The sequence below is a fragment of the Phalacrocorax aristotelis genome, chromosome 2, assembly GCF_949628215.1.
Source record: "Phalacrocorax aristotelis chromosome 2, bGulAri2.1, whole genome shotgun sequence".
Lineage (NCBI taxonomy): Eukaryota > Metazoa > Chordata > Aves > Suliformes > Phalacrocoracidae > Phalacrocorax > Phalacrocorax aristotelis.
Window position 1 is genome coordinate 50,768,702 of NC_134277.1, and position 13,507 is coordinate 50,782,208.

The following is a 13,507-nucleotide window of genomic DNA, read 5'->3' on the forward strand; positions in this document are numbered from 1 at the left end:
CTCTCCTCCAGATTCCTACTTTTCTCCCCATAGTTTCAGAGATCCTAAGCCTGCTCCTTTTCTGACAGGTTTCTGCCTTCAGTGTTAGCCAGACTGTGACTGAAGGGAAGAGAAAACATAATAATGCCAGTCACCCTCCTGCACAAAACATACACAATGGATGCAAAGATACACAGGCTTGGTAAATATTGCTGTAGATGAAGAATATAGGAGGTAAGGCTCGTGCCAGCAAGTGACCTTAAATAATATACTAATTGATGTAAGAAAGGAGACACTGCACTTGAACAGACTAGCTGTGAGAATGGCCAGAAATCCGGGATGTTTGTGAGACCTGGTACCTGTCCTCCATGTTGTCCACGGATGCCGCTTAGAACTACGTTTCCCCTAGTGGCAGGTGATGTTCAGGCTCAAGAAACAACGTGGTGGACTTCTGTTTGCCTTCTCCCAGTCATTGGACATCACTTCAATGTCAGATGGGACCAACAGCAGCTCTTCAAGAGATCAGGACTTCTCCACGCACAAGGTACTTGCTTTCATACCACTTAGCACTAAATGCAAAATGTTCATGGACTTCCGAGGAAATCTTAAACCATGCCAAATCTTGATCCACTGATACCTGTGTCATCTTTCCAATGGACTTAATGAAAGCCCCTAGACTAATTAAAGTACTTGTCCCACTTGGTATCGTTGAAAGAGTTGCTCTATTTGGGGTACGCAGCATGTGTATTTGTTGTAATTGTGGAAAATCTTTATTCCTGCAAAGAACTTGTTCTCCAGAAAATTAAAACAGCATCATAAAACATGTACCAAGGAAGTATGTATTGCAATGGATAACCTCTATGAAAGCAGATGGCATTTCACTGATGATTTCTAGAAATCCCTTGGGATTGCTCTATTTTCCATATAAAGTATAATTAAAAGAAAAAAATTATAAGTGAAATTCTCAGTATAAATTCTTGAACTAATTTCATTTATGTCAGCAGAATTACAGCAGCGATTAATTTAGTTCTGTGACTGTCAAGGAAAGAAGCTGTTAAAGTTATGGATTTTTTTTTTTGTGCACCTTTATTTTCTGGTAATGAAAGGACACAAAAATATATTCTGTATGGATCCATATACTTTCTTGTATGACATAGCCAATCTGAAATAAGTATGATTCACCCTTCATAATTTATTATTATCTTCACTAATGTGCATATTGCAACAGATAGTTGAACGGCTGCTATTAGAATTTTGTCACTATTTGATGTAAACCAAAGTGGAAGTTATTTTTAGATCTCATGTATTCAATATTTAAAATATATTTCCTACATAAAAATGCAGAGATTGTGGAAATTCTTTAGAAATATGGTCTTGGCCTTGGTTTTGCATGTTCTTCTATGTTATTGCACAATTTTTTGGATAAGTTACAGTATTTCCAATCAGCCATTAGTAATAGGTTTAGCAGTTGTTTCAACCTCCCTCAAAATTCTTGTTCTCATTTTTATTCCATAGAAGGCAATTTAGGGATCCATCTGCAAGCACTTGCCATCCAAAGCAGTGCTTGCTACCATTAATAGTCCCTGTGAAATCAAAGTAGCAAGTACTCTACCTGTAATGGCAGTCTGCAGGATTGGAGCTTAGGTTGCAAATGTTCATTTAATCTTGGGAGGACATTCAGGCAAGCCATGTTTTGCGCTGCAAGTGTATAATATGTTCTGGAACTCCTGCTTTCTATTTCTAATGATGCTTCTGACCATATCTACTTGAACATGGGCCACACTGTCTCCATGCTTTAGCTTACCTGGATTTAGAATAGAAAGAACACCTATCCCATGGCACTTGGGAACACAGTGCTTCATTACGTAATTTGTGATTTAACTGTGCCAGTGACAGAAGTACACTGAGGTCTTCACTGGAAATGCACAGAGTCCAGGAAAAGCAAACTTTCCAAAAAGGTCTTATCCCACTCTTTATTTCTATGTGGGCATCACATCTGTAACTTCCACTTACTGTTTCCGTAGCAACAGTATCTAGCGGTCCCACTCAGGGGCCCATTACACTAAACACAAAAGAACATCCTGATAACATTAATATTTATGCTTCACTTTGTCCATATAACCGTGTTTACATCTTTTACGTTTACATCAGGTATCTAAGTTCTGATTCCCTATGCAGTCAATAGGGAGCAGATGGATTCTTAACTTCTCACAGGACATTATAAAGTGTCTCTCTTCTTCTAATTTAAGCAGCTTATTTAGGTGCCTAAAACTCAGCTGTGTCCAAAATTGTGCATTGAAGCAACTGAATACAAACAAAACAAAATAAAAGCCTCAGGCGTCCAGTTCAAAGTGGTAATTTGGGTAGGAATCATCACAGAAAGGAGCAATCTGCTATCTCTTCATCTAAGTTCCCTACTGTGCTCCAACCTTTGTTGGTGAGCCAGATGAGAAGAATCCCTCCGCATTTAAGTCTAATTGAAAGTCCGATGTTTTGTAATATTTGCTTTTTCAAAAAATCAAGCACATTTTTTACAAGAAAGAAATCACAAATAAGAAATATATGATAATGGAAATGGCAGAGGAATTAAATATCTGTTCTGTTAAAGCACCAGCATGCATGCCAAGTTAGAGAAAGAAGACATGCTGCCAAGGCATTTGACCACAATAATTTTCATTCCCCATTTAAAATTCTAGTATTTCTCTCTTTCCCGCTTTTTCCAATAGAATTCCATTCAGGTTTCTAACTGATAAGACAACACAGACGCAATGGTTTTTAGATTACCTGACCAAAAGCTAACTACAACGGCTTTTATTTCACAGGTGCAAACTGACATTACTAGCAAACTCCAAGATACAATGTACAGCATAGAACAGGTTTATCAGACATCATTTTCAAACTGCAGAGTTGTTGGATGCTACCACACACTTAATCTGAACTCAGATTAGGTCTACTAAACTTTGCCAATAATTTGAGTGCAACAATTCAAAAATTTTTGTCTGGTATTTTTATGCATATAAATATACATACATTCCCCCAAAGCACAAAGCTCAAGCAAAAATTTTTGCAAAATATCTTTAAGAGTTCACATTCCGTCTGTTAGTTAGTGGCTTACAAATACCTCTAAATTAAAAAGAAAAAAGCAAAAAGCACAGCAGCACAGTGTATGTGCAAAGGACTTTATCACACTTTGTAAAAGGTATCCTATTCCACCACTGCTTCTGTCATCCTAATATGTTTCACATGAATGCAACAAATGGGAACTAATTCAAAGTATTATTACACAGTAAGTTTTATTGGAATTTATTTTGACACAGACAGAAGATTAGGACATGCAATAAAATACCACTCTACTTGTGAACCCAAGTTTTATTTTTATTTGCAACCACATGAATCTTACTACAGTGACTTTTTATCCCCCTAATTTTGACTTCAATTTTTTGAACATAGCTCTAAGCCAAATATACTAGGCTACTGGGGAAGCCATACATGGTCAAAATGCTACCACAAGTCTGTACCGCAAGGAAACTTAGTCTAGATCTGTCTACTGTTGATAGATATATGCAACAGCAGTTAAACATATGTACTATGTCCTTGTCAAGAACATAAGTGAACTTTCCAACTTTTCTCAAACTAGATTTCCCAAATAAATATCTTCTAAGGGCAAATGTGATAGAAATTTCAACACTTCTTAAACTAGCAATTAAGAACTCCTGAGTAGAGAGCTTTATGCAGGGCAAATTAAAGTGTGCTCTGAAATGCATTTTAAATGTACCATGTTAGAAGAAGTACGTACAGAGAAAATTCTGGAGCTGGATATGGAGAAACTTCTATAGCAGCCCTCTGGTTTTGTACTTACTGAACAACTTCAGCAGGTGAGGATAACCAGCCATATATGCACTTATAGGACTGATGCCATGGCTTATCGCAGTCTCGCATACAGATAATTGTCAAACATTGCCAAGTCATTATTATTTGAGTGACTGTGGTAAAATTTAAAGACCTTATCTAGTTGAATCTTTGTTCTTTGTATAAAGTAATTCTCTGCTGCAAAGACTCACTATTATGGAACTAAGATTAAAAGCACCTCTTTGAATTTTTCTGAAATAATGGAAGCATAAAGGAAGGACTAACCTTGACCTCTCAGAACTAGGAAAAACAGGTGTTATGTGAAAGTCTTGAATACAAAGCTGCCACACATTCTCTTTTTCTGACTGAAAATACTGCCTGGTTGGCACTCAGAAGACTTCCTTATTTGTCTGGGAGATCCTGATCAGAGCCACTATACAGGGACTACAACCAGGCTGCCGTGCATTAAGATGACCTGTGGTGTACCCACAGACCTGCATATGCACAGAAGTCGGTGACTTTTGGGAAACACCAGACTAACTGCACAGACATGAGGTCCGTGGTTACCTGACTGCTCAGGCATCTCCAGGCTTGAATATATTCCCTGCTTTCCGAACTTGAAGAAGGCCAATTCTTCTCCTGTACTTCCTGTGGCTTAATTTGAAATTCCCCATGTGTATATTTTGCCGACCAATTTTACACCTTAGAATATACAGAATAATAAAAGTTGGAAGTGACTTCCAAAAGTCACCTAGACCAACTTTCTGTTCAAAGCAGAGCTAACTTCAAATTAGACAGGTTGCTCATGAAAATCTCCAACAGCAGAGACTCTACTGTCTCTCTGGGCCCTGTTCTAGTGCTTATCCACTCTCGTTGCCATGAATCTTCTCCTTATATCCAATCTGAATTTCCCTTGTTGCAATTTGTGACCATTGCCTCTAAGTCTTTCACAAGAGGCTTCAAGGAGAGTTGGGCTTCGTCTTCTCTACAACCCCCCTTTTAAGTAGTAGAAGACCGCAGTTAGATCCCACCTGGTCCTCTCCTTCTCTAGATTAAACAAACACACAGTGTCTCCTTGCCTGGCATACACTGCAGCCCTCAAACACTATAGTGCTCCTCCACTGGACTCTCTCCATTTTGGCAGCATCTCTCTGATGATCAGTACCCAGAACTGCTCACAGCACTTCAGATTCAGTCTCACTGGTGTGGAACAGAGGGGTATAATCACTTCCCTCAACCTCCAAGCTATGCTCTTGCTCATGCAGTTTTTGTTGCTGCCAGTGCACACTTCTGACTTGTGTTCAACTCACTGTGCACCAGGACCCCTAGGTCCTTTTCTACAGAGCTGCTTTCTAGCCAGCCAGCCCCCAGCCTGTGCTCTTGTGGGCAGTTGTTGCATCTCAGATGCAGGATTTCATGTCTGCCTTTGCTAAGTGCCCTGAGATTCCCAACAGTCCATTTCTGCAGTTTGCCAAGGTCCCTCTGAACGGCTGCCCTGCCTGGTAGCATGTTACATGTTTCTCACAATCCAGGAATGAAGTGGCTGAGTCACTGTGCCACTTTGCCAGGTCACTGGTTTGGACCCCCACAAACTATCTGGGTACGGCAGGATATTCCCAACCCATGGTATGTGCACCACTAGTGGTATAAAAGCGACTTTTGAAAAGGCAACAGCACCACAGAAGTATAAACCCTGGCGCAAAGCTAGCATGTGCTGGTGCCATCCTTGAGAAGAAAAACAGTTTGGGAAGTCTTGATCTTTCAATTCTTACAGGGAAATACATGAAAAGCTGTGTCAGGCATTATAACATCACCTATTTATGCTTTAATGTGAACACATAGAGCTTACCAGAAAAGTGTCCCAGGAACAAGATATACTCCCTTGACCATTTTTAATCAGAATGGCAATTAGCAGCTGTGGACCTTCTCGTCACAATCATTTAACTTAAAGAAAGATGAGCTCCTTCAGATCCAGCCTAGTAGCTTAAAAAGTTAACCACCTACAACCATTTTCCTACACACCTGTAGTCAAAGTCCTTCACAGCTGAGTTAACAGTCTCAGTGCAAGTTAGCTTGAAGCTTACCACCAAGTAAGCTTCACAAGCCTCTGCTAACCCTGTGAAAGCAAGAGCTATGATAAACAGCTGGAAATTGTAGCATCCTAAATTTATTGTGGCTGTTCTCTGGGACGTATTTTCATTTCACTTGCATAAAGGGAGATGGGGAAATGGGAAGGAAAGATGTAACAATTAGCTTGTTTCAAACCAAATTCCTTCAGCCAGCAAGGCAAATTCCTGGAAATATTTACATGTAGATTTATAAGCACATGTCCACTACTAAGAATGCCGACCCACTTGTAGACTCAAGGGAGTTCAACAAAGGACCACTGTAGAGGAAGCTACTGCATGGCAAGTTTCCTCCTGTGCTGAAAAGGTTCAGAAATGACATACATGGGGAAATCTTCACTGGTTATGGAGGGAAGCTGGGGAAAGCATGAACGGGTGGAATCCAGAAACAAAACTCCTTTTTTGAGACCGGGCTAGTCAGTCTCTGCAATGGCTTTCTGGAACCTGAAAGTCTCTTCTGGGCTGTAGGACCTAACGACCCTGAAGCTGCTGTTTAGCAAGAACAAAGACCTCCAGAATCATACTACAAACCCACTCTCTCATGGGTGGCACTTGTTCATTTTCTCTGACAAATATTTAAACCACTTTTCATTTAAATTTGGTAAAAAGGTAAGTAAGAAGGGAATTGAGTCAGCATTCAACAAACATCTAGAACAATTAGGAGGAATTTCAGACAGCCAAGTCAAAAGGTCAAGCTGTCGAATGTAGCTCTGAAGCTTACCAAATATAAAAAGATATCAACTTACTTAATTGGTCATTCTAAAATGATAAGTGCAAAGGCATTATCTAAAAATTTAGAACAATGCTAAAATTAGAGCTAGGTGGAAAATTTTTGATGAAACATTTTTCATCAGACAATACTGCTGCAGATGGATGCAAACATGACACTAAACATGGATATATTCTCTTCTGTACACACATTTCTGAATCTTATTTTCACAACTAATTGTTCATTTGACAAAACTCCAGCCAATCTAGAGAGTTTTTTTGAGGAAGCTTTTCTTGAATTTTCAAGTGATACCACAACATAGACAAAAAGGTGTCCAGAAAGTCAGTAGCGCAGTGGTGTAACACCATTAACTGGTCCAGATCCAAAGATGTGGACTTCAGTCTCTCACATCCTAAACAGACACGCAGGTGGCAAATATATGGCTGTCGTCTCTTCCTTGGGAGATGAAATAAGGAGTTTTCTTTCCTACAGTCTTTTTATACATAAAATATTGATTCAAATCTACTCTGTAATGTTCTATTCCTTCCAACAGTTTTCATTCAAATGAGAGCTGATGTTAGGCCACAGACAGTCTACTTGCACATTTGTCTCCTGCTTTGCCTCCCTTGCACAAACAGATCCCAATTGGGTTAATTATCCTGAACTCCTCTTCATCAAACACATTTATTATTTTGCAATGTCCCTTCTTTTTGAAAAATCAGGGTTTTTTTTTCTTTTTCTTCAGATTGCTGCAACTCAAACTGATTCTAGCTCCCTAAATTTCTTTCTTGTTACTGTAGTCATATATATCACTATCTTCATAATAGAGCCTGGAAATTTGCATTGAACTAAAAAAAAAAATGTGTGACAATGATGGAGTTTTTTAATGTGAACCAATAGAATTTAGAAACTGCTCATCTGGGCCTTCTGAAGTTCAGATGAACATGTCTAAATTGTTTATACATATTTCACATTTCTGAGGCTTTCTTCCCTACTATACAAACCAGATCAACTGTATGAACTGTGTCATTCTCCAAAATCTAGAGAGTGTAAGACAGCAGATTCAGTTATGTGCCAGCAAATGGTATGTGCATGTACCAACTATTTCCATGCAGGTTCTAAGAAAGGACACTTTCCTAAGAAACTATTTTTTACTGTTAATCAAACCAGAATGTTTCATTCCTCAAAGGAATGAACACAGCCCATTCCAAATAGCAAACTCCCATTATTCTGCAATGGCCACTTACGTTTCTTAGAAGTCTGAAGGACTGAATCAACAGAAAGCAATACCTGCTGGGATAGATTTTTCTCCTCAGTTTTTCCCATCTCCTTGGTTTTGCATGCAGCACTGTGACTGCTGAACAGATGTAACCTGTAAGCATGCTATTAACAGTATTGTATTTGGCTTTGAGAGTGGTTTTACACAGAGAGTGTTTGCAGGAGCAAGCTGTGCTCTTACTGATGGCATGCGCCGCTATAAAGCACTTGGCTCTCTGACAGACGAGCTTTTGCGAATCTTCCTGTAGTAATGTTATCATCCTCAGTTATCTACACTCATGGTTGCAATACGAGGGGACTCAGGTGCAATATGAGGCTGCTCAGGTGGCAACCCTTCCAGTTTACATGGCAACACCTCGGACTGAACGTGTCACCAGCGGCCAATTCACCTAACGCTCCAGGCTGCAAGCCGGGGGAGCAGGAGACAGCTACACCTGCGCTAGAACACCCAGCGGACCTTTAGGAGGACAGATAGCTGGGAGCAGCGCAGCCTGGCAGCTGCACCGGCCCTCCCTCGCCTCCGAGCGCACAGGCCACCCTAGACCCCAAGGGCCGAGTGGTGACGGCTGACAGTCCCTTCTCGTCGGGAGGAAAGGCGGCTGCGTGAGAGCCGCGGGAGGGGTCGGGCCGGGCCGGGCCAGGCCGGCAGCCCTCCCTCACTGAACTGGCAGGCCCAGGAGCCGCCAGGAGCACGGCCGGGCCGTCCCCCCCTTTCCGCGGCTCGCAGCGCCTGGGGATCAGCACACAGTCCAGTCCCGTCCCCCCGCGCCCCCGACCGCCATGTTCCCCCTCCCCGCCTCACGGCGCTACCTGGGGCCGCCAGCCCGGGGGCCCCCACCGCGCAGGGGCGGTGCCGGTCACGTGGGCCGGCGGCAGCCCCGCCCCGCCCCAGCTCTGGCAGCAGCGGCGGCGGCGGCGGCGCGCGCGCAGGCGTTGCACCTGGCGCCTCCTCGTCGGCTGGACGGCCGGCCTCGCCTCGCCGCGGCGCCTCTGCCATGGTGAGCCTGCGGCGCGGCACGGCACGGCACGGCACGGCACGGCACGGCACGGCCCCCCGCCGCCCCGCGTTACGGGGCTGGCCCGGCCGCTCGGGGCCCAAGGCGGGGAGCGGCGTCGAGGCGGGGTGGGCAGGTGGTGGGGCGGGGCGGGGCGGTGCCGCGGTGCGGTGGGGAGCGGGCGCTGGCCAGGTCAGGCCGGCGCGGAGCGGCCGAGGGGCCGAGCGGGCCCCCTCACCCTGAGGGGAGGGCGGTGGCCGGGGCAGGCGTAGCGTCTGCGCTTGGCGGGCGGCGTGTGGCCGTGCGGGTGCGGTGCTGGGCGTGTGGCCCTGCGGGGAGCGGGGCGGGCGTCTGCGGGGGGCTGTGGCAGGAGAGGGAGAGTCTGTCTGTCTGTCTGTCCAGAGCCGGTGGGGCCGCGTTGTCCCTCGCTATGGCACGGACGAGGAGGTGATGTGCCTGCGTGTCCGTGGGTGAGGCGTGGCAGGTGCGTGTCCGTGGGAGAGGCGTGACGGGTGTCTCGCCTCCCTGAGTAACGCCAGAGCAGCCGTAGTTGCAGTAAAGCAACCTGTGGGTAGGGTAGGTCAGGTGTGGCAAGAGTGTGTTGTCCCCCGTGTGTACCAGAGGAGCAATGTGTGTATGTGGGTGCGTAAAGCAGCTGGGGCGTGATAGAGGTGTGTTGTCCCCCTGTATAAAGTAGGGATGAAGCTAACGTGTGTGTCAGTGCACAGAGTGGATGTGGGGTGTTACAGCGTGGGGAGTTGTGCTATGTGCTTATGTATGTATAATAAGTCAGGGTGTGGCCTGGGATGTGTGTAGCGGAGGTATGGTGGGACATGAGGTTTATATTACACTTCTGTGTCTATACATGTGTGTATCTGCCATGATTTGGGCTTCAGATATGTGTATATTTGTGTTGTAGCAGAGATGTGACGTTATGTGCAGGGATGTGCCATGGCATTGTATGTATGTACTTGCACTGTGTACTACGGTCTGGTACCAGCTTGTCTCTGTGTGTGTGTATATAGTCAACACTGGATGTGGCATAATACATGTCGTGTATGCTATGGGTGTGGCAAGGATTAGCTGTACTTTTATATGCATGTAGCAGATCCAGGGTATGTGCAGTTGCTTATATGTGTGAGTATGCATAGCTGTGATGGTTTATCTGTGTGCATAAATGCATTTATAAATATAATTTGTGGTACATATGTGGTGGGCATGGGGTTTGTTGCATCTGTATGTAGGCAGAGGTGGTGTGTCATGGAGCATATGTGTGTGGAGGGTGCAGCAAAGGAGGAAGAGTCGTTGAGATTTGCTCTGGGGAGAGTATGTGGGGATGTGATACAGTACACGTATGCAGTGAGTGGCAGGGGAGAGGTGTATCATTATGTTTGTGAAATGAAGGTGATAAGGCGTGTAAGGGGGAGTAAGTAGGGACAGGCATGGCATGTTTGGAAAGGATATTGGTATGATCCCTATTTTCAATTACAACTTAAGTATCTGATGCCTTATTGCTTTGCAGTGATAGTTTTATACAGGAAGAAGGTACAGTTGTTAGCCTTTCTCACAGAGAAATGCACAGTGTTTTAAGGCAGAAAATCACTTTATGTGTGTGTAATGATAGTAGGCTTCCTGTAGCAAGTTCTGGGGAGAGAGAGGGAGCGCTCAGCCTTACAAAGGGAAAGAGCATATCCCTGTGGTGTTGTAACTTTGCTTTCTCTTCTTCTTTTGTGTGAAGGCTCGTTTGTGCTCATTCTCTTTCTTCTCCTGTGCTTTGCCCTTCTGTTCCTTCCTGATTCTAGCCTGTATGTTTTGAACCTAAGCAAAACAACCTTGAAAACTAAAATGTGAAGTAGAATAAAAATAGGGATAGACTGTGTGGGATTGCAGTACTTGTCTATGTAGAATCATGTTGGATTTGGTTTGCAAAGGTTTTAGGATGTATCTCTTGCTACAAGGAGGAGTAAACATGAGTGATTGAGGCTGTGGATGGTGTAGTATTGGTGAAGTAATTATGATGCGACTTAATGACACATCCCGCTTCACATTAGTATTCCTTCACACGTCTTACTGTATCTTCTCTGGTATGTAGTATCTTAGAAGTCAGTTGAATAAGGTAAATCTATCTCATGTTCTAATCTTAGGAAAAATTACAGACTGAAAAACAAAGAACAAAATATTTTACAAACTGTTTCACAATATAAGACAATGTTTTCCATTTACCAAACTCCAGGTACGGAGTTCTCCTTCATGGTCCATTTTGACATTCCTGATTAGATACCTGTAGCAGTCTAAACTCAGTAGCTGTAGAATCTGCAAAGAAGCACTGAGTTGTTGCCGTAACTGCACAGGTAAAAATCTCAGACGTTATACTGGATAAGCTTTACTGCTGTGCCGATTCTTATATTCGCCAGCTCCTTAGTTGCACTTGACAGCTGATAAGAAAAGAATGAAGTAGCAGCATTTTAAAAATTATTTTAATATTTTTTAGATATTTTATTCAATGAATACTTTAACCCTGTAACAAAGAGCAATTAAAGTATGTCTTGTTTAGGTTGTTCTTTCCCTCTTAATTCTTCATAGCTGCATAGTTTAAAATTTAGGAAAGGTGAGGAAGGAAGGAATTTTGACCAATTAACACCAGACATTTTAGTATATGGAATATCAGTGTTTCTACAAACCAGAAGGACTGTTAGCTTTTTGCTTTCTTATTTTGACAACAGACTGGAAATTGGAAATTTTACTCATCTTGATTAAAATTAAGGCTAGCAGATGTGGAAAGTTTAAAAAAAGTCAGATTTTCACTGAAGCATGGCAACTATTTTTAGGTTAGTGTAGAAAAGTAGTACTAATCTTGGCACTGTGACAATATCAATCTGAATGCCAGCAGAAGGCTACACATTAACAGTACTTCAGCTGTTTTGTCAATTAGAAATCAGAATAACTGCACTGATTTAATGTAAATTAATAATTAATAATAATTATACATATAAATTGTTACCAACTTGTGTAATAGTTCTGGTAGTGTTTCTACTGAATCATAAATACACGTAAACGGGATAAGTAGGACAAAACCAGATGAAATTGTGAAACCAAAGAGTTCTCCCTCACAGTTCAGACAGTAGCCCGGAGCTAGTTTAGACAATAGCCACACCATTCACTTGCATTCTTTCTAATAACCTTTTTAGGAAAGTGATCCGTATACTCCATACATTTCTTCATTTCTTTTCTCTTGATGTTTTAGCACAGTGCAAAAACTGTTACAATTTCTGGTCATACTTGAGCCGTGCATTTTGGGTGACTTGATTTGAATGTGATAGGGTTGGAGTCCAGCTGTCTGTCTGAGCTTTTACAAAACAGCTTTCCCACTTGAGCTTTTAACACAGGGTGGGATATTCTAATTGTTTGTAAAGCTTCTGAGAAGGAAGATTGTAAACAGAATAACTTCTAAATGGTGAAAATCAGATTTACATTCTTTAAAATGCAGGAACTCTTTATCCATTGTTACAATAGAAAGGGCATTAAAAGAGTGTAATGATGGACTTAAAATTCACAGCATACTGGTATCTCCTCTGTCAATTCTGCGTTTATTTTTCAGGATCAAGAAATTACTTGTATGTCTGACAAGGTTTAAAGTAGTTGTTCTTGAGATTGAAGAGTTTTTTTTTTACTAGTAGTTTGTGAATATCAAACTTTTCTCTCAGACTCATTTTTCAAAAAAAATGTACTGTGCTATGAATGTCTGAAAATCTGTGTATATAGTGTGAATCTACAAGATGGCGTAAAACTAAATGGATTATTTTTGTGATGAGATGAATTTTAATTTGAGTACAGTCCCTGTGAATGATGTTGCGGTGGAAACTGCCTTCTATTTCAGTATGTCTGTGTAGAGTCTCAAAGTTACTTGAATGGTCAAAGTGAAGTATCTTTCTCAGGTGTTTTGAACTTAGGCTTTTGCAAATTGGATTTGTGCCTGATGCCTAAGGAGGGATTTTTTGTTTACCTGCTCAGGAAAAAGAAAGCACAGAATCTGTAAGATGCATAAATTTTGCTGACTCCAATGACCTCCTTCCTATCCTCCCTGCTCCTTCCCCCACCCCTCCAAAAAACACCCTAAGCAAAACTACAGTATGAATTTAAGCATTTAAATGGACTAAAACAATTTCTGTTGGGTACAGAGAGGTAATGGAAATGTAACAGTAGTCTTGTTGTTTAAAATACAAGGGCACTTCAGCTGATAACAATCAACTACAGCCTGTCTCTTGAGTGATTCCCTCTGGGTTGTTATCTTTGCCTTGGAGGAACCACTGCACTCATGCTAGAGGAGGACTGGAACTGGAAATGTGCCCTTTTCTGGGCTTGTGCATTTATGACTACTTAGAACCACAAGCTGCTGCTGTGCAGCCCACAACAAAGTACTTAAAATTTGGTATCAAGCTGCTACCCTTAAAATGTTGGCCATTCTTAATGGTATACTCTCTCTTCCTATCCCAGTGTTTTCCTGTGTTCTCCTTCAGGCAGAAGGAAATAGTAAACTATGTTTTCATTGGATTTGATTGCTGTTCAACTGG

General features: G+C 42.4%; 1 protein-coding gene across 1 annotated transcript in view; it reads left to right on the forward strand.

The window, feature by feature from the left end:
• The first annotated feature begins 8,832 nt into the window (after positions 1-8,832).
• FBXL2 (F-box and leucine rich repeat protein 2) overlaps positions 8,833-13,507 on the forward strand; it is a 59,136-nt gene continuing 54,461 nt past the window's right edge. Inside the window, exon 1 of the mRNA XM_075083509.1 lies at positions 8,833-8,939. Within this exon, the coding sequence (XP_074939610.1) occupies positions 8,937-8,939 (3 nt within the window). The 5' untranslated portion in view covers positions 8,833-8,936. The remainder of the gene's footprint in view (positions 8,940-13,507) is intronic.